We start from the raw sequence: 24043 nt of genomic DNA, 5'->3' as shown, positions 1-24043 counted from the left end.
GATTATTTAAGAGATTATTTTGTTCTTAGGAAGTATATACTAAAGTAATAAGGTGTACAGAGGCATGGTTATTTATTTCTTAAATGGATTTCATTTCTTAAAAAGATTTATTTATTTATTTTAGAGCAAGAGAGAGAGAGAAAAGGGTGAGAGGGGCAGAGGGAGAGGGAAAGAGTCTTAAGTAGACTCCATGCTGAGCGTGGAGCCCAAGGCAGAGCTCAGTCTCACTACTCTGAGATCACGACCTGAGCTGAAACCAAGAGTCAGATGCTTAACTGACTGTGCCACCAAGCACCACCACAACTCTCTATTAAATGGTTTTGAAATAGGGGTGCCTGGGTGGCTCAGTTGGTTAAACATCTGTCTTCAGCTCAGGTCATGACCTCAGGGTCCTGGGATCAAGCCCCTCGTCGGGCTCCCTGCTCAGCGGGGAGTCTCCTTCTCCCTCTCCCTCTCTCTACTTATGCTTTCTGTCTTTCTCTCTCTCTCAAATAAATATATAGAAGTTTCAGAAATAAGTAACTGTGTATGGACACACGTACTTTGTGTGTGTGTGTGTGTGTGTTAAAAAATAGGACCTTGGTGGGAGCTATCCTATCCAAGTTCTATGTATGTAATGGACTATCTTAGTTAATGATTTAAAAGGTGCTTATTTCTCTATGTCAGTAACTATATTAAGCACACCATATGCATTATCCTTTAGCCCTCACAAGTTTTTCATGTAGTTGTTAATTTTTATTTATAGATGAAGAAACAGGCTTGGAGAGGTTAGTATGACTTCCTCTCAAGGTCATAGAGTTAGTAATATGGCAGACTCAGAACTCGCATCTCATCTCCCTATAGAGCCATTGCTCTATACCTCTTGGTTTTATTTTTTTTTTTTATTAATTTACTTTAGAGAGAGAGAGTGTGGGAGTGGGGCGAGGAGCAGAGGGAGAGGGAGAGAATCCTCAAGCAGTCTTCCTGTTCAGTGCAGAGCCCAGCGCAGGGCTTGATCCCATGACCCTGAGGTCAACTTGAGGAGAAATCAAGAGTCCAACCCTAACCGACTGAGCCACCCAGGTGCCCCTTCATTTCTTTTTTTTTTTTTTTAAGATTTTATGTATTTATTTGACAGAGATACAGCGAGAGAGGGAATACAAGTGGGGGAGAGGGAGAAGCAGGCTTCCCTCTGAGCAGGGAGCCCGATGTGGGGCTCGATCCCAGTTTCTCGGGATCATGACCTGAGCCAAAGGCAGACGCTTAACGACTGAGCCACCCAGGTGCCCCTTACTGTTTTTTTTTTCCCCCCTTACTGTTTTTTTGATTGAGGTCAATATCTTCACACTGTGCCTTAGATTAAGTGAAAACCTTTTATGTAGTATTATTCTGAGTTTCTTCTTTAAAACACTTCTTTGTAAAAGTTTATTTTCCTAATTACAAATGTAAAGTAATTCTAAAAGTATAAAATCTAAAAGTCCCCAGGGCGCCTGGGTGGCTCAGTCATTAAGCATCTGCCTTTGGCTCAGGTCATGATCCCAGGGTCCTGGGATCAAGCCCTGCATCGGGCTCCCTGCTCAGCGGGAAGCCTGCTTCTCCCTCTCCCACTCCCCCTGCTTGTGTTCCCTCTCTCCTGTCCCTCTCTCTGTCAAATAAATAAATAAAATTCTTAAAAACAAACAAACACTAAAAGTCCCCACTTCCACTTCTCTTTCTTAGAGGGGTAACTATTGATAAAAATTCCTGTATCATTTTTCTGTGTGTGTACAAACATGCTTCAGAATTAATACAAGTAATGCGTATGTGTATTTTTAATTTAACCTTTTAAATTACAGGACATTGACACTTCTACCAAGTTGCAGTGGGAATTAGTCTTTAGAAACCATACTATAGATGCTTAGAATGCAATTTATTGCTGCTGGATTAGTCCCATAACTTTCTTGCTGTAAGATTATTTTTAGTGTTTTATGAAGAGTTTGATTATGTGCACACTCTTTACATTTTTAAAAATTCTTTTTATTTTTTTTAAAGATTTTGTTTTTAAGTAATCTTTACACCCAGCGTGGGGCTCAAACCCACAACCCTGAGATAGAGTTGCACGCTCCATTGACTGAGCCAGCCAGACACCCCAGCTGCATTTTTTTAAATTGAGCTATAATTCACATCATATGAAACTTATAGTTTATAAGTTTATAGCTCAGGGATTTTTACAATGTATATAGTGTTGTGCTAAACACCACTATTATCTAATCCTGGAACATTTTTATCACCCCACAAAGATACCCTGTATCCATGAGCAGTTACTCCCTATTCCTTCTTCAACCTAATCCCTGGCAACCACTAATCTGCTTTCTGTCTTTATGGGTTTACCTGTTCTGGACATTTCATATAAATGGTATCATGTAATAATCGGGTTTTTTTGCCTGACTTTTTCACTTAGTATAATGTTCTCATAGTTCGTTCACATTGTATCATGTATCAGTATTTCAGTCCTTTTTATTATGTGACTTTTCAGATGAGCATAGAATATTGGGGCAATAAGGCAGTTTTTTCAAATTTTGCTTACTAAGCCAGTTTGGTTCTCACAGATAGGGAGATCCATTTTGAATATATAGATCAGCACAGAAACATCCTATAATATTATAAGAATATTGTTTTTGCATTTGCAGATTGGTTTTAATATTTATTATTTCATCCATAGTTTATAACATTTTTCATATTACTGTCAGCCTTAGAAACATGAGTCTTTGCTACGTTTTTGCTCAAATAGGACCATGAGGATTTTCACAAAGGCATTATGGAGTTTGGATTTAACTAGTGGGAATTGGCTGGGTGATATTTAACTTGTTCTTGGGTGACTCTGGTCAGGTCTGCAGGTCCAAGTATGTGTAGTTCTTTAATTAGAATATGGCCAAGTAGGGAGAAAATTGCCAATTTTGTCCTTTTTTTTTTTTTTTTTTCTTTTTAAAGATCCAGGTGTAAAGGAAAGAAAAGCTTTGCCAGACACTGAAGAAGGGAAGGGGATTTCTCCTCCTAATCTGGGTCTCCTGTCATGGTAAGTAAAAAGAAATAACAAGAAAATTGGAATTGAACTCTATCCTGAAATTAAGTGAACACTAATAGGTCCATACATTTTTGTTTTTGTAAATCATTTTACTTTTCTTTTCCTGAACTCTCTTCTTGTTACCTTTCTTTTTTTTTTTTAAAGATTTTATTTATTTATTTGACAGAGAGACACAGCGAGAGAGGGAACACAAGCAAGGGGAGTGGGAGAGGGAGAAGCAGGTTCCCTGCAGAGCAGGGAGCCCGATGTGGGACTCGATCCCAGGACTCTGAGATCATGATCCGAGCCGAAGGCAGTCGCTTAACCAACTGAGCCACCCAGGCGCCCTTTACCTTTCTTTTATTGTTTATTTAGTAATAATGGAGCATTTTAGTGTTTTAAATGGTTTATTTAATCCTGTGAATTTGATATTGTCTATTACTTTTCAGTCAGGTAATAAATGGACTCAAGACTAAAATTCGTGGTTCTTGGATTCTAGGTTTCTTAATCCTTTTCTAGGAAGCAAGATGTAGTGAAAACCGTGTGTGTGTGTGTGTGTGTTTAGAAGAATTATGATATGGTCATATACATATTCTTTATGAATTCACCTTTCTGGATAGAAGTAAATCCCTACCTTCCCCTTTCTGTGTATTTAAGACAGTATTTTTATCCCAAAGAAGGTGAAGCAGCTTTGCACACCTCCTGCCTACATCTTTGACTGGAAAGAGCATATAATGGATATTTCAGTGACTTGTAGACCATTTAGGGCTCAGTCCAAGCAGAGAAGATGAGCAATGAGCCAACCACATTTCTATCAGTCCTGAGCATATGTAAACAGTGCTTCAAGGCTTAAAAAAGAAATGGTGTTCTGTAATATTGTTCTGCTTCTGCCTTGTTATGTTTCCTAGATCCAAACTCTGTTTCATGCTGGCGCACAAAGAAGGAATTGAAAAGGCCATGTTAATTTCAAGCTTCATTAGGGACATGGGTTGAAAATGCTTTTTAAAATTAAAAACAAACTAAAACACAACAGAAAAACTAGTGCAGAAATGTCATACTAAAAGGAGGAGAAAGGTAACTACTTTCATTTTGAAGCTAGGTCAGTTTTTTCTTAGTTTGTGGGTATAACAACTTTTTGATAGATTGTATATCCAGACACTGATGAACTTTTAATATTATTTCTCTAGACTACAGTTTATTTTACTGGTTTTCCCATAGAGTTTTTAATGAATTGAAAAAGTGTTTGCCTAATATTTATATGGTATGTTTGCCAATGCTAATGAATAACAAATGACAGCCTTATAAAAGCAGCTCTGTTCTGTACTGAGGGGTTGTCCTTTATTGTAGACCATGTAGCTAGCAACAGTGCAGTCCTCGTCCTGGTGCAGCTGGAGTCTCTGTTAGTGCCCTGTGGATAGTCTTCTGGTGCACTCGGAGAAGATTTTGTGTGCTGTAGTTGGGGAGCAGTATGGCCGTGTGTCTTTTTTTTTTTTTAATTTCTCATAAAGTAACATTATAACAAGTTTTTACAAATACTCATTGATAATTCTACTACCAGAACCCATGGTTGTATTCCTTTCTACCTACCTGTATTCCTTTCTACTGAATATTTTTTATGTATTTGGAATTAAAGCATAATTAAATTTCTATTTTGCTTATTTCACTAAAGGAATTAAACATTTTCCCGTGTTGATTCATTGGATTCCTAATGTTCATTTTACTAGCTGTATAACATTTTGCAAGTTGTTGAACCGTTGATTTAATTAATATCAATTAATTGGTATATTCTGTTTCAGCATTTAGGTCATATATACTTAATCATTATTTGTGTAGTGCATTCAGGAGTACTGAAATTTTTTTTGTTTTTTTTTAAGATTTTATTTATTTGAAAGAGAGCACAAGCGGGGGAGCGGCAGGCAGAGGAAGAGGGAGAAGCAGGCTCCCTGCTGAGCAAGGAGCCCGATGTGGGGCTCGATCCCAGGACCTGGGATCATTACCTAAGCCAAAAAAGGCGGACACCTAACCGACTGAGCCACCCAGGCGCCCCAAATTTTCTTTTTAAAAATGTATACCTCTGTACTAATTTGAGTAACATCCTCTCTTATGCTTGTAAAGATTCATAAATGAGATTGAAGTCTTTTTTGGGAGGTTAAGCATTAATAGAATATGTTTTCATGTTTTATGGAAAATCTCAAGCTTGTACAAAGAGAATAGTGCAGTGAACCATCATGTGCATCAATCCACTGCAGTAATCATTAATTCGTGGCCATACTTGTTTCTTCTGACTCCCTCACCATCAACTCTTGGATTATTTTGAAATAAATCCCAAGTGTTGTATCAAGAGAAATTTGTATTTTTGATGGCCTTCAATACCAGTATTGAGAATAATGACTGGGGAAAAAAAAAAAAAGAATAATGACTGGAATTGACAATGAGACTGATAATTATTTTCATTTTTACATTTTGTCCAGTATTCCTACACATATTTTACTCTCAGTAGTAGTTTTTTTTTAAAATTCTGGAACGTTGTATATGAATTTAGTTAATAGGCATTTTGACTTGTTGGCAGTCTCTGCTTCCTGTGTTCTTTAAATATTTATTTGTAATGTTGATTTCCCCTCTAAAGCATGGATTACCTTTCTTACCTACATAAGCCAATAGCAGAAACTAGCCTGGAACTCTGGTGACTAATCCCTTTTCAAGATTTTTGTAGGTAGCTCCACTGACCTTATGGAACTGGTAGAGGCTAAGAAGTGCCAGATTCCACAATGCCTGGTGTCCATCAGCAATACCAGGAAATCGACCATGTGGAATACATGCTCCCTAGTGGGAGAAATTTTGCAAGCCTCCTATGAGGCCAAGACTTTCTAGTCTGTTTCTTCCTTCCCTTTTGTCTCCTTCCAGCTCCTTACTCTATCAACCATCTCAAGTTTGACCTTTTTTTACCCATGAAACTTAAAAACTATAATAAATTAGGCAGTTAATTCGACTTATGTGTTAGCCAAGTAATGTTTTTTGAAATACCATTCTTCTAGAATGTCAGTAACTTGTCCTAATGTTAATTAAGTCTTTGGTGATTAAATGCATATTTATGTACAAGGGGGAAATCAGCTCTAAAGCTTTATAGGTAACGTGAATTGAGATAGTCTTTTAAAAAGAGCCCTTATTTGACTATGAAAAAATACTACTTCATGATCTTGCCTTGCTGACTTAATTTTCTGTTCTCTTATGTTCGAAATGATTCATTCAGTTTTCAGTTTTCACTGGCTACTTTGGTTATATACATTGGCATGGATTAGCACCCAAGTGAATGTGCCAGCAAGAATAGATTTGTAATGGCTTCTCATTTTTGGTTTTGTTTTTAGCTTGCCTACGTTATTTTAATTCTGTGCTATTTAAAGGTCAGTAAAAAACTAGGTCCGATAATCACTTGAAGAAATGAGTGCCTTTGTAAAATGATCTTGAAGAGAATAAAAGTTTAGGCCTATATATTTGTGTGAGTTAAAAAGTTAATGTGATGCTGAGGAGGCATGTTTACAGTGTACTTTTATTACTTTTATGTAATAATTTTTTAAAGATTTTATTAGAGCTGTGGGAGGGGGAGATGGAAAGGGAGGAGAATCTCAAGCAGACTCCCCGCTGAGCACAGAGCCCCATGCAGGGCTTGATCTCATGACCCCCCAGATCACAACCTGAGCCAAAATCAAGAATCAAACGCTTAACCGACTGAGACACCCAGGCACCCCTTTTACGTAATAATTTTTAAAGCATTCCCCTTCATAGTGTTTCCTACCTCTCCCCTATTGCTTTATGAGAAAAATCTTCCTAAATTCAAGATTCCTCTTATCTTTTCTTAGTTTTAAGTGTAAACACTCAATGTTCTTTGAGTCAATAGCTAAAAAAAAAAAGGTAACACTTAGAGAAAAATGAGTTCCTTTCAAATATGACTGTATCCCTTGTTATTCCTTCACCCAGTCATTGACCTTGGAGGAAATGACTGAAGAGGGATAAAATGGAACATATTGACACAGATTTCTTCATCTAACAAGTTATTTTGGTGTTTATGGGAGTGGAGCCTTTGTACAAACCTTTGTATACCCCCAAGTAATTATATTTTTAGAGGCTCTAAGCTACATGATATCAACCTTACTAAAATATACTGCCTTAATTAAACTTTTTTTTTTTGGTATAAGAAACTGAATAAGTTTTTATACTTTTGCTTTTATAATTATTAGCCATAATTTTTTTTTTAAGATTTTTATTTATTTATTTGACAGAGAGAGACACAGTGAGAGAGGGAACACAAGCAAGGGGGAGTGGGAGAGGGAGAAGCAGGCTTCCCACGGAGCAGAGAGCCCGATGTGGGACTCAATCCCAGGACCCTGGGACCATGACCTGAGCCGAAGGCAGTTGCTTAACGACTGAGCCACCCAGGTGCCCCATTTTTTAAAGATTTTTTAAATTTATTTGACAGAGAGAGAGACAGCAAGAGAAGGAACACAAGCAGGGGGAGTGGGAGAGGGAGAAGCAGGCTTCCTGCCAAGCAGGGAGCCTGATGCGGGGCTCCATCCCAGGACCCTGGGATCATAACCTGAGCCGAAGGCAGATGCTTAATGACTGAGCCAGCTAGGCGCCCCTATCAGCCAAAATTTCTTAATTCATCATGGTGAATACCTCACAGCCCTAGGGATGTGACTATTAACACATGATTGTTTTCAAATATAAAAAACTTTAATGATGACTGAAGTTTCATAAATTTTTTCTGGATTTCATGAACCATTTATAAAGTTGTTACAGTTTTATTTTTAGAACTTGAAGTCAGTAATTTCTTTCTATATTTTATTTTATTTTTTTTTAAAAGATTTTATTTATTTATTTGAGACAGAGAGAATGAGAGACAGAAAGCATGAGAGGGAGGAGGGTCAGAGGGAGAAGCAGACTCCCCGCCGAGCAGGGAGCCCGATGCGGGACTCGATCCCGGGACTCCAGGATCATGACCTGAGCCGAAGGCAGTCGCTTAACCAACTGAGCCACCCAGGCGCCCTTTCTATATTTTAAATCTCAAACCTTTAAAAGGCTCATAAAATTCTTGTGCCTCAAAATAAAGTGGCTCCTTAGAGGGGGTGGAATGGGCCCAGTCAGCTAGTAGCCAAGAGACTGATTTTATGGTGGTAGATGGGTGAGGGATTGTTATTCAATCCCTGTATGGCTCTTGTCACAGATTAGCTCTGGAAAAATGGTTTGAGAGAAAGTGACTTCAGAGGAGACCACTTGAATTAGTGTTGCAGTGTAGTAGATAGAGCAACAGTTCTCCAACTCTTTGCTTTGAAGATCCCTTCTTACATTCCTAACTTATTGAGGACCCCAGAGGGGGTATGTATGTCTATACTTTATTAGAAATTAAATCTGGGAAGTCTTTTTTTTTTTTTAAAGACATGGAGGAACTTTTTTTTTTTTTTTTTAAAGATTTTATTTATTTATTTGAGACAGAGAGAATGAGATACAGAGAGCATGAGGGAGGAGCGTCAGAGGGAGAAGCAGACTCCCCGCCGAGCAGGGAGCCCGATGCGAGACTCGATCCCGGGACTCCAGGATCATGACCTGAGCCGAAGGCAGTCGCTCAACCAACTGAGCCACCCAGGCGCCCAAATCTGGGAAGTCTTTAAAATGTTCTTATGTTCGTTTAAAGATAACTAACTGGGGTGCCTGGCTGGCTCATTTGATAGAGTGCGCAATTCTTGATCTTGGGGTTGTGGGTTTGAGCCCCCTGTTGGGTGTAGAGATCACTTAAAATCTTAAAAATAAAATAACAAAGACCAACTAAATGTTAACATAACGTTTTTGGGTGCCTGGGTGGCTCAGTTGGTTAAGCATCTGCCTTCGGCTCAGGTCATGATCCCAGGATCCTGGGATCAAGCCCCGCATCGGGCTTCCTGCTCCGCGGGAAGCCTGCTTCTCCCTCTCCCACTCCCCCTGCTTGTGTTCTCTTTCTCTCTCAAATAAATAAATAAAATCTTAAAAAAAAAAAAAATAACGTTTTTGATGAAAATAACTTTTTCCTCATCCAGAAATAGTGTAACCAGTGGCATTATTAATATTTTTACAAATCTCTTTAATGTTTTGCTTGATAGATGATAGCTAGATCCTTATATCTACTTCTGCATTTAATTTGTTAAAATATGTTGTTGAAAAAAATGTTGAAAATATGAAGTAAATCCAGCCTCACACAGATATGTAGTTAGAAGAATATTTTAATAGTTTTTCTATCTGGAGAATATTGTATATATTCTTCTGTTACACCAAAACAAGGAATATTCTTTTTTTTTTTTTTGGACAAGTAATATTTCTTTAAAGGTTAGTTGCAATGTGGAATCTGAAACCATATCAGTGAACTTACTATATTTACTGTTACCTTTTTTAAAGATTTATTTATTTTAGATGGGGGGAGGGGCCATGGGAGAGGGAGAGAGTGTCCTAAGGGGACTCTGCGCTGAGTGCAGAGTCGGACATGGGGTTCGATCTCATGACTCTGAGATCACAACCTGAGCTGAAATCAAGAGTCAGACACTTAACTGACTGCACCACCTGGGCGCCCCAATATATTCTATTACGTTTAAAGCCATTGGTCTATCTTGCACTTTAAATGGATCTTTTATTCATGCATGATTTTGTAACATTACGCATTTGTCATTTTGAAAATAATTGTTCATTGAATAATGCCGAAATTCCAAATATAGACATATTTCTCTATATCATTTCTTTTATTATTTTATTATTTTTTATTTTCTTAAGTAGGCTCCACACCCAGGGATGGAGCCCAACACAGGGCTTTGAACTCACCATCCCGAGATCAAGACCTGAGCTGAGATCAAGAGTTGGATGCTTAACTGACTGACCCACCCAGGAGCCCCTATAATTTCTTTCAAAAATCACATTTGGGGGACACCTAGGTGGCTCAGTTGGTTAAGTGTCTGCCTTCAGCTTGGGTCATGATCCCAGGGTGCTGGGATTGAATCCCGCATTGGGCTCCTTGCTCAGTGGGAGCCTGCTTCTCCCTCTGCTGCCATTCCCCTTGCTTGTGCTCAGGTGCACTCTTTCTCTCTCTCTGACAAATAAATAAATGAAATCTTTTTTTTTTTTTTTTAAAGATTTCATTTATTTATTTGACAGAGACAGAGATAGCGAGAGCAGGAACACAAGCAGCGGGAGTGGGAGAGGGAGAGCAGGCTTCCCGCCGAGGAGGGAACCCGATGTGGGACTCGATCCCAGGACCCTGGGATCATGACCTGAGCCAAAGGCAGACGCTTAACGACTGAGCCACCCAAGCGCCCTAAATAAATGAAATCTTAAAATAATATATATATATATAAAAATTACATTTGGTAGTATTGCCTCTGATTTCGTCAGAAAAGTCTGCTTAAGTTTTGGGAATCTGTGAAGTTCTTCATTTTAGCAGTTGATGGGTTTTCCAAGATTCAAATGTTCACATGAAAGCTTTATCATTAGTAATTAATGATGTCATTTGGAGGAAAAAAATCTGCCAGCTTAAGTCTGAATTAGTCTGTCAGTTCTTTCAATTAAAATGGTATTTAATGAAAAAAACTGGTTAGTTCAGCTGGTAACTAAAACAGTTGCACAGATGGTGTACCTTGAGACAACCATAATATTGTCAGTATGTGGCAGAAGTGTTTCATGTTATTTCCTTTATAAAAAAAGACTTACTGAAGGGTCAAGATTTAATAAAATTTTATTTTTATTATCAAGGACATCCTAAGTGAAATTGGTGTCATTGCTTATACTAAGGTGCCAATAGTTTTATCTACTAATTCTTTTTGTACTGTTAGTACAAATGTCAATACAGTGAAAAAGGCAGATAATGTCTTCGTACTAATGTGGAGGTGTTTCTGACCACATAGAGCCCCTGAAAGGTCTCAGAATCTGTAGACCTCACTTTGAGAGCCACATTAGTAGTGTTACTGTTTTATGATTAAGATTGCTATTAGGTAAAACCATAAGTGGGTTTTATAATTAGGATTTATAGGTAGGATGTTATTTATAGGTAGGATTTATTTTTTCCTTTGAGGAGATTTAAAGAATTGCTGGAATTGTGTTAAGCAGAACATATAGGTAGAACTGTCCACTAACTAGTGTTTAAAATTCTTAGTGCTGTCAGGGGAACATGATATGGCTTTTGCTCTTGTAAAATGCGCTGTATAAAACAGATTCTGTAATAATTTATGGTTAGGCTTTCCAACAGATTGCTTTTTTCCTGTCTTCCTAAACCATAAAAGTTCATAATATAAAAGACTGCTTTTTTATACACATTATAATTAGTTCAATTCAAGTGCCATTTAGATTAGAATTTAGTGCTTTTTTTGAAATTGTCTTAATAGAAATCTGTTTTGTAATTTAAGGCAGATTAAACTAGGGACAGTGGTTCATACATTTTCACTTTTTGAGGGATTCAGTTTCTAAACTTAAATTTTTAAAGAAACTTTTCTGTTATGGAAGTCTCACTTCTAACCAAAGTAGACACAATGGTTTAGTGAACCACTGCTTTTCCCAGTTTTCCCAGTTATCCCTCATGGATAATCCTGTTTCATTTGTTTCCCACTCACTTCCTTCCTACCCTCCTCCTTCCAATTATTTTGAAGCAAATTGTAGACCTCACATCATTTCATTCTTAAGTAATTCAGGATATAGCTTTCAAAAATAGGAATTTAAGGTCATAACTTACAGAGAAGAAACTCTTGGTTTGTCTTACAAGTAATGTACTAACAACTTATTTGTGCTTAGTAAAAATGTTCTTAACCTCTCAAGACTTTTGTTTTTTTTTTTTGCACCCATGTATTCTCTGACTAGAGACACCTAATATATTGGCTGGAACACTTTGGGGATGAATATTTTTTCCTTGAGCTTTCTGCCTGTTCACCTTGGTAACTGGACTCTCAATTGTGATCATACTACTAGACACGGCAGAAAAATAAAATATGGACGACTGAGAGCTTTGAAATTATTTAAAGGTTTTGGGTTTTTCCAGGATGAAGAGACTCGGCACAGCCTTGAGTGCATCCAGGCCAATCAGATCTTTCCCAGGAAGCAGCTGATCCGGGAGGATGAGAATCTTCAGGTAATTACAGGCCACTTTGATTATAAAATAAGTATTTAGCATTATAGTAACAATGTAGCAGAACTAATGGATTGAAGTAATGCACTGTATAATTTTGTTTTTCCCTACCATACACATAGTAGAAATGCAAGCTGGAAAACATCTCTCTTTTTAGAAAGACTTATTTCCTGAGAATTCATTATTTGAGATGATCATATCTCTGTCATTCCTTCAGTAGTCTAGAATTTGAATAACCAGGTATATTTGAATTATGTGGATATAAATCATCCTCTTTAGGTCCCTTATTTATTTATTTTGAGTGACAGGTTTTTTCATCCATTCGTCCAGCCTGTGCTTGAAGACTTTGCTTTTACTGCTTTAGAACTCTGAAAGGTTTCTTCTTCCATTTTGAAGGTTCCTTTTCTTGAACTTCATGGAGAAAGCACAGAGTATGTGGGCCGTGCTGAGGATGCCATCATTGCCCTTTCTAATTATAGACTTCACATCAAGTTCAAGGAGTCTCTTGTTAATGTAAGTGATTACCAACTGTTTTCCCACTAAAGTAGATGGAGAAAGGAAGTTAAAAAACATTGTTAATGTTCTTAAAGAGAGGAGTGTTATACACAGTTGGATATGAAAACACTGTGTGCTCCGCTTTTCTCTCACTTAGTTTAGCACTCTGGGGACACTAGGTTAACAAGCAACTCTTATGCTTGATTTAAAATGATACATGTAGTTGTCAGCTGAATTGTCCATTGTTTAGTAACACCGAACGATTTGTACTAGGTAATGGTGTATCATTAAGCTTTATAAGGGTACAAAGGCTGTATAGGCTTTTATTCTTCAATTTTTAGTACTTACCAGCTGCCTCAGTTGAGTTAATTTTTGGGACCCTAATATCAAATGATGAGATGTACTTTGAGCTCCATGCAGACTCTCATTATAGGGTGAAGTTGATGCTAATGGCTTCTTAGTGGAATAAGCATGGATGTTAAATACAATGTTTATTTGCATAATGGACTGTATTACTGAAGAAAAGGGAGGCTCTCAGTTCTTAAGAGTGCATTTGCCCTTTTCAGTTATGAGGGTATTCTCAGGGAACTGGTTCTTCAGTGCAGTGCCATCGTGAATGTGCCTTTCACCACAAAGATACACAAGTGCATGTACTTCCACCAAATGAATGCCTTCTTCCTTTTTCCTTTGCTAGTATTGTGGCTTTCTTCAGTTTGATTCTAGCACTGAGAAATGTATTAAGATATTTTATAAAAGTTCAGGACCGTCCTTTCATTCAGACTTCACATTGTGTGTTTTGGGGTTCATTTTGGGATTCTTTGAAATCTGTCACTTAAGTTCATTTTACTTAGTGGTCCAGAAGTTACCTCTTTTGTCATATCTTTTCATTTGTCAAAATGCTGCCATTTTGTTTGTAATTGGCATTTATTATTTATGTAGTATTTATTATTATTCTTTGTAGTTAAATATTTATATCCAGGAGCCGTTGTGGTCTGAATTCCTCCTGGCATCTAGTTTTGGGCTATGATCATAGCTATTACTGTCCATCAGCTAAAAATACACATTGGATTCATCAAGGAAAGAGGCATGCTGTGCATTCATACCATATAGCACATACACTGTTCAGAAGGGTCCATTTGATACTGGATAGTCACGATAGGAAGGAACGGGATGAAAACTCCTATAAAATCCTGGCAACCAGAAATTGCCTCCCAGCCACTGTGGAAGTAAGGACAGTAATAATTAGAATTGCCCAGCTTAATCTTGTGTTTAAATTCTGTTTATATGATTGGAATTAATAAAATTATAATTAAATTGCATGGGGGATGATACAGTTTCATATTATCGTTTTTTCCCATATTGTCCCCTATTTCTCAACTTATTGCCTTAGAGCCAGGTATTTCAGAGGCTATTTTTAGATCTATTTGGGAATAGGGTCTGTTGGAGAGAAAGCATGGATTTGATCATGTCATTTTCCAGCCTAAGGCCCTTCAGTGTTTCTTTACTACTTCTAAGATGAAATTACTTAGCATGGTATCAGGCTTAGTGGTGTGATCCTTGGTCTCTGCCAGCTTTTCTGTCAGTTTCTCTCTTTTCCCCTTTCTCCCCTTTGTATTATTAGTAAAACCACCCTCTTTGAAGTATTCAGCCACACCTCACACCTTTGAATTCTCTCTCTTCTCTCCTGCCTGGGGAATTTCTCTCCCATCTGTCAAAACCCAGGTTAGGTGGTAACTTCTGTGAAGCCTTTCTCCGTTCCCTGACAGTTTGTTACCCCTGCCTCTGACTCTTCAGTGTCTCAAACATGCCTTTACAACATTTGTGAGATGTGTTATAATTTTTTGGTTATTCATCTTTGTATCTTCGGAATTAGCATGTTTTCCTGGTGCCATGGTATTCAGTAAATATTAAGTGAATTGAAGTTAATATGAGTTTGAAATGGATATTAGACCATTTTAAAACCCCTTTTGGGTTTAAAGCTCATTTAAAAACAAATTTCTGTGTGACTAGGACTGTGTCCTCATCGTCTCTAACAGTAGCTGTGTGAGTAGGCTGTTTATTGGAATTGTTGATCTCCCATTGTGATTGAGGTACAGTGCTTAAGAAAACTTACCACTGTTCTTACTTTTGACCCATTTCCTCACCTAAAAGTGTTTTCTCAGCATAATAACCCTCAAAGGCATAGAGCTTGCATGTCATGTAAAAGTCCCAAGATAATGGCTTTGTACTCAGAAATGATTGTGCAAAAGTATTTTGGCATTGTAGCAACTTTAAACATTTCAAATCGAGAGAGACTAGGATTTCTCCATACAAATAATCACATCACAGTTAGTGCTAAGGTTCCTCAACCTGTGGTTACTCCACAAAACAGCGGCTCTTCCTGCGCTAGGTCCTGGGTGGAGACCAGAGAATTGGTGGTGTCGCCCCTCTTTCTTTTTCTTTCTTTCTTCCTCCCTTCCTCCCTCCCCTTCCCTCCCCTTCCCTTCCCTTCCCTTCCCTCCCCTTCCCTCCTCTTCCCTCTTCCCCCTTCCCTCCTCTCAGCAGATAAGTATTTCAGTAAAATACATGAGATCAAGGGACTCCCTTTTAAAGGTTATAATATCTAAATCAAATACATTTCAACCATCAAAAGTCCAGATGTGCCAAGTATATACTGTGGCATGCCTTGGTTTTGCATCATTTTGTATGCTTTTAAATCAACACATTTAGCACTTTAGAAAATGGCTTACCATCAGGTTTTAAATAGCTACCTGATACATATATTCTCTTTTAATTTTACAGCACATTGAATAAAACATGCCTGTAGATTTAGATACCATAACATCATTACTTTAAACATTCACTGGGTATCAGGTTTCCAAGTCCTAGAATAAAGAATGTCTGTAGGAGAGTTCATTTGTAGCATTTAAGGTATGAATTGCTCCCATTCTGTGTTTTCCCAAACTGTATTTTAACATATGTACAGGTATATTTCTTTGCTGAGCTCATTTATAAACAAGTAAGTGTTCAAGTGGAATTCATGAAAATTTAAAACAATTTTTGTTGTGTAATTCAATAGACTGCCTCTCAGTCTGCTGCTTCTGAAATCCCAGTAAGTAGCATGAGAATCTTAGGTGGTTTTTGCACCTGTGCTTTGGAACAAGTTGGTTTTGACTGTCAGATGCTCACCTTGCAAAGCAGCAGAATTTGTCCTCTCTGCATGAGTCCTTTCCCTTTTACTAGACGAAGTGCTAGCGGTACACTATGATGAGAACAATTTGTGGAGTGAGAAAAAGCCCCACAGTTTATACATAAACAGATGAAATTATGATCTTCAAAAAATGTAAAGTGAATTTCAACTAGGAATAATTTGTAAAATCAACATTAGTATCTAAAAGGACATTAGAGCTTCTATTTCCAGGCTGGTCTATTAATGCTTTTTAGGAAAAATGTGCAAGTGTAGCAGCTGCAAACATTTTCTTTAGCATTTTTTCACATTTTTTTCATTGTCTAACTGTAGTACAGCAAAAGTCTTTATTCCCCAAGCATCAGAAGGAGGTTATTGTTAACCCTTCATGCACCTTGGCCACAGTATTCATATGCCAGCAGAGGTCTCTGAATCAGTGCTGGAAGAGCAGTTTGTAAACATAAAAGGTGAGCAGTAAAGAGTTTGGATCTTTAACCTGTGACACAGTCTTCTTCTGACTGGTTTTTATGTAAGATTTGGGGTCCAGATATTCCACAGCTTATTACAGATTTTAGGTTTAGACTCATTATTCTCACTGTTACTGCCATTTTTAATTCAAATGTATGTACAGAATTAGTACTTTCCGTTCAGGCTATAAAAAGGGCATTGTTTTTAAAAGGTAGAAATATCCCACTTTTAAATTCTGGTGCTTAAAAATACTGCACATGTGCGTGTGCACACACACACCGAGAAAGAATTAAAGTAAACATACTAGGGTATGATGACATAAAATTCCCTCTGGAGTGAGACAGTACTATGGATCTTTGATACTGTGCATGTCTGTTATAATTTTTAACTGCTGCTGTTCTGCTTTTTTGGGTTGATGCTCTTACGAATTTTGGTGTCTGCGATGTAACTGTTGGCCTTTTGAGGAATTAACAGCACTGAGTGTGTTTGATGCGTTGTTTTGAGCATGAGTTTGGTGGAGATTATAAGAGGAAAATCACTGGAAGGAAGGAAGATAGAATTATCTGGCAGGAAGAAGGTAGAGGAGAAAGGAGCAAAAAGAAAATGAGTTGCTACAAAACACTGAATCAGTGGGCTAGGGAGGATTTGAATGTGACTTTAGATTTCTTCCTACTCTTCCATGGATAGAACTGTCCGTAAGGAATCTGGTTTAAATTCTGTTTTCCTCTTAAAGTCCCTGGTGGAGAGGCCACTTAGTTCTGAGAGAAACATTAAAGTACAGTTCATACAGAAAGGAGGGGCAGTCTTAGAGGAAGAAAGAAAGGTGCACCATTTTAATGGAAGGAGCCTGGGCTAGAAGACAGACATGGATTCTGGTCCTGTCTTTGCCACTAGCTTTTAGCGTAGAAGCTTAACCTCCCTGGGCTATAAAATGGCCTGGATTCAATGGTATAGATTGAAGACAATCTATAATTGTTTGCTATTGGGCTTGAATATGGGGTTTGCCTGGTTACAGAAATGGTAAGAGATCCTCTTGATGTGTGAGGAAAATTTAGAAACCTAAAGCAGTGGAGCAGGCCTTAAAAAAAGTAGAGACACTTAGTGTGCTTTGGTTGGGTGTTTAAGAGGAAAAGAAGGCCTGTTCTGCCTTTTTGGAAGAGGAAGGAGGCAGTCTGTGGAGGGAACATTGAAGGGGACATTGGGGTAGAAAGGAGAAGAAAAAAGGGAGTTGTTCATTTGATATATAAAATCAGATATTTCTCTCTTATATGTCTCTCTTTTTTTATTGCTGCATATTACATTTCCCTGCATGTGACAATCTGCATGAGCATTAAAACCTGTTCTCCATATCTATGACTTGAGTACACATGGTTGTTTCTGGCAACTTGCTAGTAGTATCTGCATACTAGCATCTGGTATTTTTATCCTTCTTCCTTAAATTTGTGATGCTAAAATGTGTGAAAATTTGCATATCGAATGCATTTTAGGTAGCAAATATTTTGCATGCTCTGAGGTGTTCCGTTATTCTGGAAGTCTGGACACAGGCGCTTGGGGTCTGATCCAACAGTAGGGGATGTAAAGCTTATCTGTTCTTTGTAGCACAGCACAGGCTCGTTCACTCCCTCCGGCAGCTGCTAACAGCGTTAGTTTTCAGATTTCGTAGTTACAAGGAAGGTGACTGAAGGGGACCTGGAATGCAGGTGACTTCTGAGAGAGCAGCCTCTCCATGTGGATTTGTAAAGCTACTCTCACTCCACTCCAGACTCTTCCTATTCCCTCTGCCTGGGACTTCCTATGTTGTGATCATTTGATATTCAGAAAACATATAGGAAGGTTGGAAACTGGTCCAAGGAAGTCAGGAAGTCGGCAGACTTTTAGTTGGTAAAATTTTAGAAAATTGAAATTAGAATTCAGGCCTCTTGACTGCCATTCTTGCAGCCACTTTTGGGAAGGAAGGGAGAAGGGAAGGGGAGGTACATTAAAACAAAACAAATACAATATAAGAGTCTGTTATAGGGCACCCAAAGGACTGGCCTGCAGACAAATCAGTGTCCTCCTCCAATCTCCATCTTTTTTTTAAAAAAGATTTTGTTTACTTATTTGAGAGAGAGAAAGTGACAGCATGCATGTGTGCACACAAACTTGGGGAAAGGCAGAGGGAGAAGCAGACTCCCCCCCAGAGCAGGGAACCTGACCTGGGGCACCATCCCAGGACCCCGGGATCATGACCTGAGCCAAAGGCTCAGACTGAGCCACCCAGGTGCCACCTATCTCCATCTTTTAAATCTACTGTTCTTCCTTTACAAATTATCCCTACCCATTGGTACATATTGTTGTTTTTTTCCTTCTGAGATGTACAGGTCTTGAAGGAATTTTTAGCTGCATCAGCTCTAGTTTCTCACAGCACCTTGTGGTTAAGGGCTTAAAAACAGAGGGCCAAAGTTCCTTTTTTCTCAGAACACAAGATTTCTTCACTTACTCCCAGTCCTATTATAAGTATAAGGGAATTTTGTAGATTATAGATTTAGAACTAAGCAAGAAGGCTCTGGTCCTGAGATAGAAACTCCCATTTTCTATATATTATTATTTTGCTTGCTTCTCTTGTTTAATCCCTGCCCCAGTTTCTGTTTCTTGTCCCAGACATCCAGCACTGGGCTTCTTTTTGATTCTCACATAATTGTTCTGAGAGTTCTCTGCTGACTCTGGCAACTTCATGGTGGGGCAGGGTTTGCAGGAAGCCTGTTTCTGAAACTGGCTCAGCTAATATGATGGCCACCCTCTGCAGGCAGCACTCTTGTTTCTCTGTTGGAGACTGCCTGTCTCTTCTCATGCTAAACGTGAATTGTTGGAATGCTACTTGGAATTCCCAGAGCTACATTTTGCCTGGGCATGATATAGTATAATAGACAGTGGTCTACTCCTTCTCTAAGGAGTGAGTGTATCCACAATTATTTTACCAGGCTCTCTTGAGAAGTCTTGGAAATTACTTTTTGAAACCAAGGGTTGAGTCAAGGTGAATTGAGCCAAGAGGGGGAGGATTCTCATGTCAACTTGAAGATTTGTCACCTGTTCAGATGCTTTCCCTATCTGCCTCCCTTCCCTTCTCCCAGCCCTCTCCACTATTGTCCTTACTTCTGTGTTCAGTAGAGTCTGCTCACCAGATTGGCAGGGAGAGAACCATTCCAGCTTGCGCATACCTCAAGCCCCACTTGGCAAACAGGGATTTTCCTGGTCTTTTGAAGCAAATTAGACCTAGCTAGTTTTAGGACCTTTGACCACTGTGTGGCCTGCTCCCTCCTTTTTGATGTTTATGGGTCTATTCTGCTGAGCACAAAGCCTAACAAGCAGCCACGTCTTTTCTATGCAGCTTGCGGGCAGTTTGGATCGCCAGTCTTTTTCAGGATGTTCCTTTGCTGACACAAAGCCACAAGCCCACTTTGTCATTTGGGGCAAATAAGTGTAGTCCTACCGTCACCTTGATCGGCACTTCTCTGTAAACAAGACAAGATTACCATTCTGGTTCCCTTTAGCTTCTTTGTCATTGCAAATCACAGCTAGCTGTAGTGTGTAAAGTAGTACTTGGAGAGATTATGAGTTTGATACTTGAGAGATGACATATTTCCCTGTTCTTTCAGAGGTGGTGCCTCCTCTTCATTCCTTGTCTTCATGCGCAGACATGACTTGAGGCTGTTGATTTAGAAGGAAAGGAAGGGAAATCCTAATTCACTCAGTAGTAAATCACTTGAATACTACTGATTCAGATAAATTTGCAGTTCTGTTCGCTGCTTTCCCTTGTAGAGCTTTTGAATCTTTCTTGTTGGGCCCATTGAGGGAACTGCAGGATCAATGCCTTCTTGACTAAGGGGACTTCATCTGTTTTAATTGCAGGTTCCATTACAGCTTATAGAAAGTGTTGAATGCCGAGATATATTTCAGCTTCATTTGACTTGCAAAGACTGCAAAGTTATCAGGTATGTGATGTGTTTATGCTGTTTTTTAGTGTGGAAAATACGTATTTTTAAAAGAATGGATTCATGGTTTGTAACAGAAAAACAGCTTTTGAGGGTCAGCCTTGTTAGGAATATTTTCTGAGTAGTTAGTGCCTGAAATATTTCATCTTTAGCCTACTTTCCTATTCAAAAGTGATTTTTAAATTTTTTACTTGGAAATAATTTCAAATTTACCAACAAAAGTGCAACAATTAAAATATTACAGAGAACACCAATATGAACATTTTACCCCATTTGCTGTATTGTTTGCAGGGGCTCTGTGTGTGTGTGTGTGTGTGTGTGTGTGTGAGATTCTTTTTCTGAACACTTTGAAAGTAAGTTATGTAATCCTGGCTTTTTGCCCTGAAATACTTTGGTGTGCTTTCCTAAGAATAGGGATATTTTCTTACATACCATGGTATCATTATCAACTTCACAACTTCACACTCCTAATACTTTTATCCAGTCTTCTATCCATGTTCCAATTTTGTCGCTTGACCTTATAATGTCCTTTATAGCATTCCTCTTATCCCACCTTGTTCAGGACTGGATCCATGCAAGGTCAGGTATTGCATTTAGTTGCTATGATTCTGTGGCCCTCTTTATTTTTTTAAAGATTTTATTCATCCATTTGTCAGAGAGAGAGAGCGTGCGTGCACAAGCAGGGGGGAGCAGCAGGCAGAGGGAGAAGCAGACTCCCCGCTGAGCGTGGAGCCCAATGCAGGACTTGATCCCAGGACCCTGGGATCATGACCTGAGCCGAAGGCAGACACCTAACTGACGGAGCACCCAGGCGCCTCTGTAGCCCTCTTTAATCTAAAACATTTTTCGCTACCTTTCTTTGTCTTTTATGACATTCACATTTTAAAGAATATAATCTTTTATTTTAATTGAATTTTTCTCATTTTGTGTCTGTACAGTGTTTCCTCATAATTAAATTGGGGTTGTGTCTTCTCGGCTACAGTACTGTACGTGTGAGGTTGTGTCCTTCTCAGGGTGCTCTGTTACATATGGAGGCAAGCAATGTCCGTCTGTCCCTTATTGGTGATACTAATTTTGATCACTCTTGTTGAGGTGTCACTTGCTTTCTGTAGAATTTCTACATTTTCTCCCTTGCAACTAATAAACAGTCTGTGAGAGGCACTTTAAGACAATGAAAAAATATCCTGCTTTTCATCAAGTTTCTCCATTGCTTTAGCATCCATTATGGTTTTTATCTGATAGAATCTTTACTATAATGATTGCAAAATGATGCCTGAAGTGTGTTTTTAAATTTAGTAGCTCTAGAAGTTCTAAATTCCCTTATCTCTTTGACTAATTTTGGAGTGCCAGTAAACACTATGTGGCATACTGATGAGCCACATTGATTGGAATGAGGGAGAAGTGGCCTCCTTGGTTTTAAGATATATAATAAGTTGCCTTCTAGCCATTGAGATTTGGTTTGCTTTGATAGATACTAACTACAACTCATATTTAAAAAGCTTGTTTATTAATTACTCAGTTTTAAATACTGTCTGCATTTGAAAAGGTGAAGTATTTTTTGCCCTAATTGAATCTAAAGATACGTACCCAAAATTACAATTCATAATAGAATTGTTTGGTTCTCTACATGGTCATAGCTGAAAGTTTCAGTGTAATATATCTTATTTTGGATCTACAGTTGCTGATTTTATTCTAATTGCTGAGTAGAGAGATTTTGAAATTATCAAACTGGCCAAAAGTTGTGCTGTGATTTATTTTTGAGTTTGGCCTGATAGGTTATAACAAAACAAAAAGAACTTCTCTTAAACCTATTTCTTGACAACCTTTATAAAGCTTTGGTGGAAGATGTAGGAGGAAATCTTACTCATGAAAGAGAAAACTGCCATTTTACTTTAATAATTACCATTAATCAATCTCTGAAGCAATTTCACCAGCCTAAAAATAAGTTTTCCACATGTCCATTTTTTTTTTCTTTTTGACATTTTGCACCATTGGCTAAAATTTGTTGGACCTCTTTTTATTATAAATGATGAACATGCGAATGGCCACCTCTGATGCTTTCTTGACTATAGTCACTGCACCAGGAGGTAGGCATCTTGAAATGGTGGCTTCCCTTAGGTTTCATTGTCAACTGTCTGCTAATTACATCCATACTTGTTTGGCTTTACAAAGGTGTCAGTTCTCAACCTTTGAGCAGTGTCAAGAGTGGCTCAAGAGACTGAACAATGCAATCCGACCACCTGTGAAAATAGAAGATCTCTTCTCATTTGCATACCACGCTTGGTGCATGGAGGTCTACGCCAGTGAAAAAGAACAACATGGAGACCTGTGCAGACCAGGTAGACCTTTCTAAAATGTGCAAATGGTGGCTTTTTTTAACTACTGTTTGAGGTACCCTTAACATAAAATGGGACTCCTAAGCATACATGTATTCATTCAGTGTATATTTTATGGAGCACCTAGCATGTGCTCATCACTTTAAGCTTAATAGAACATGTTTCCTGCCTTTTGGGGGAAGGGAAGAATGCTAGATTTGGCATCACCAACTACTGGGCCTAAAAACAACTATAGTAAGGTTTAATGGGTGTTGTAAAGAAGCCTAATGAAGGGGGGCCATGAGTGTTGTATACACATCTGGGAAGACTTCACATTCAAAGTAGCTTTTGAGTAGGCTTTGAAGGTGGAATAAGGAAGGGTTCATTGATTAGAGAAAGGGGGAAAATGTTAACGCAGGTTTCATGAACAAAGGTCCAGAGGTATGTGAGGGTAGGGTGCAGAATAGTGGCATATTTTCTTATTTTCAAGTCAGAGATTTCCTATCATCACCCCTTTCATCTCATAGGTGATGAAACCGAGGTCTAGAGAGGCCAGGTGACTTCCCTCAGGACAAACAGAGAAGCTGAGCCTGTGCTGGAGCCCAGGCCTCCTACCTTCCCAGGAGATCTTTGTTCCACTCTGTCTTTCTCCCTCAGAAATGGCTTGGATCAAGTTCATGTTATTTCTCCACATGTATTTGTAAACTTTATGCTGCCATAAATAGAACCTTGCTGGTCCAACACTCAGTCTTCAGTATGTCCAGCCTGGAAGCAAAGTTTTGAATTTATAAGCAGTGAAAAGTTGTGAGCCTCCTTCCAATTCAGCTTACCTTTAGGACTTTTTTCTTTAAACTTCAGTTTTTAATCCTGAATTGTCAATCTTAACCATTCTGCCCTGGGTCATTTTAAACATTTGAGGCTAATCCAGCTTTGCTTGCATCACTTTGGTTTCCTGGCTCATTCACTGGTTGAAGTTTTTGGTTCATAATTAAAATAAAAGCGTGATCTTATTTTTAAAGATGCTGTGATATATACTTTTGTTTGACCCTCATGACCTCATCAAGCAGGCAGGATAGCCTGTGTCTCTGTTTTGGGAGCCAAAGAAATGGAACTTAGAGGTAAAGCCTGCTGCCAGGTCCCACTGCCAGTCAGTGACAGAGCTAGGACTTAACCCCAGTTTTCAGCTATTGAGAGTTGCCTGTGTGGGGTGCTGTGGATGCAGAGATGAAAAACAGGCGCTGACCTTGTGGAGCCACAAAGAAAGCCTCAGGAATCCAAGCTACCCATGAGCCTGGTCAGGCCAGTGAAACCCAGAGTCAGCCACAGGAGTCCACACCATCCTTGAAAAGGGTATGAGAATGTGCTTAAACTGTGTCTGACTTCACTCCTTCATCCATTGCATCTTTTTCTTTTTCCTTCTTTATTGACATGCCATTGTATTTTGTTATTGTTGTTGTTTATGGCTCTTTTCGGTTTTTT

General features: G+C 38.6%; 1 protein-coding gene across 1 annotated transcript in view; it reads left to right on the top strand.

Annotated features, from left to right (window-relative positions):
- The window catches only part of MTMR3 (myotubularin related protein 3), a 110164-nt gene that overhangs the window by 73484 nt on the left and 12637 nt on the right, over positions 1 to 24043 (top strand). The window contains exons 3-7 of the mRNA XM_081802557.1: positions 2950 to 3034; positions 12063 to 12152; positions 12546 to 12662; positions 20167 to 20249; positions 22422 to 22592. Coding sequence (XP_081658683.1) covers positions 3032 to 3034; positions 12063 to 12152; positions 12546 to 12662; positions 20167 to 20249; positions 22422 to 22592 — 464 coding nt within the window. The 5' untranslated portion in view covers positions 2950 to 3031. The remainder of the gene's footprint in view (positions 1 to 2949; positions 3035 to 12062; positions 12153 to 12545; positions 12663 to 20166; positions 20250 to 22421; positions 22593 to 24043) is intronic.

Source organism: Leptonychotes weddellii, chromosome 13 (assembly GCF_054177405.1).
Source record: "Leptonychotes weddellii isolate Sample4059 chromosome 13, ASM5417740v2, whole genome shotgun sequence".
Taxonomy (NCBI): domain Eukaryota; kingdom Metazoa; phylum Chordata; class Mammalia; order Carnivora; family Phocidae; genus Leptonychotes; species Leptonychotes weddellii.
This window is presented reverse-complemented; position numbering and strand designations above follow the sequence as displayed.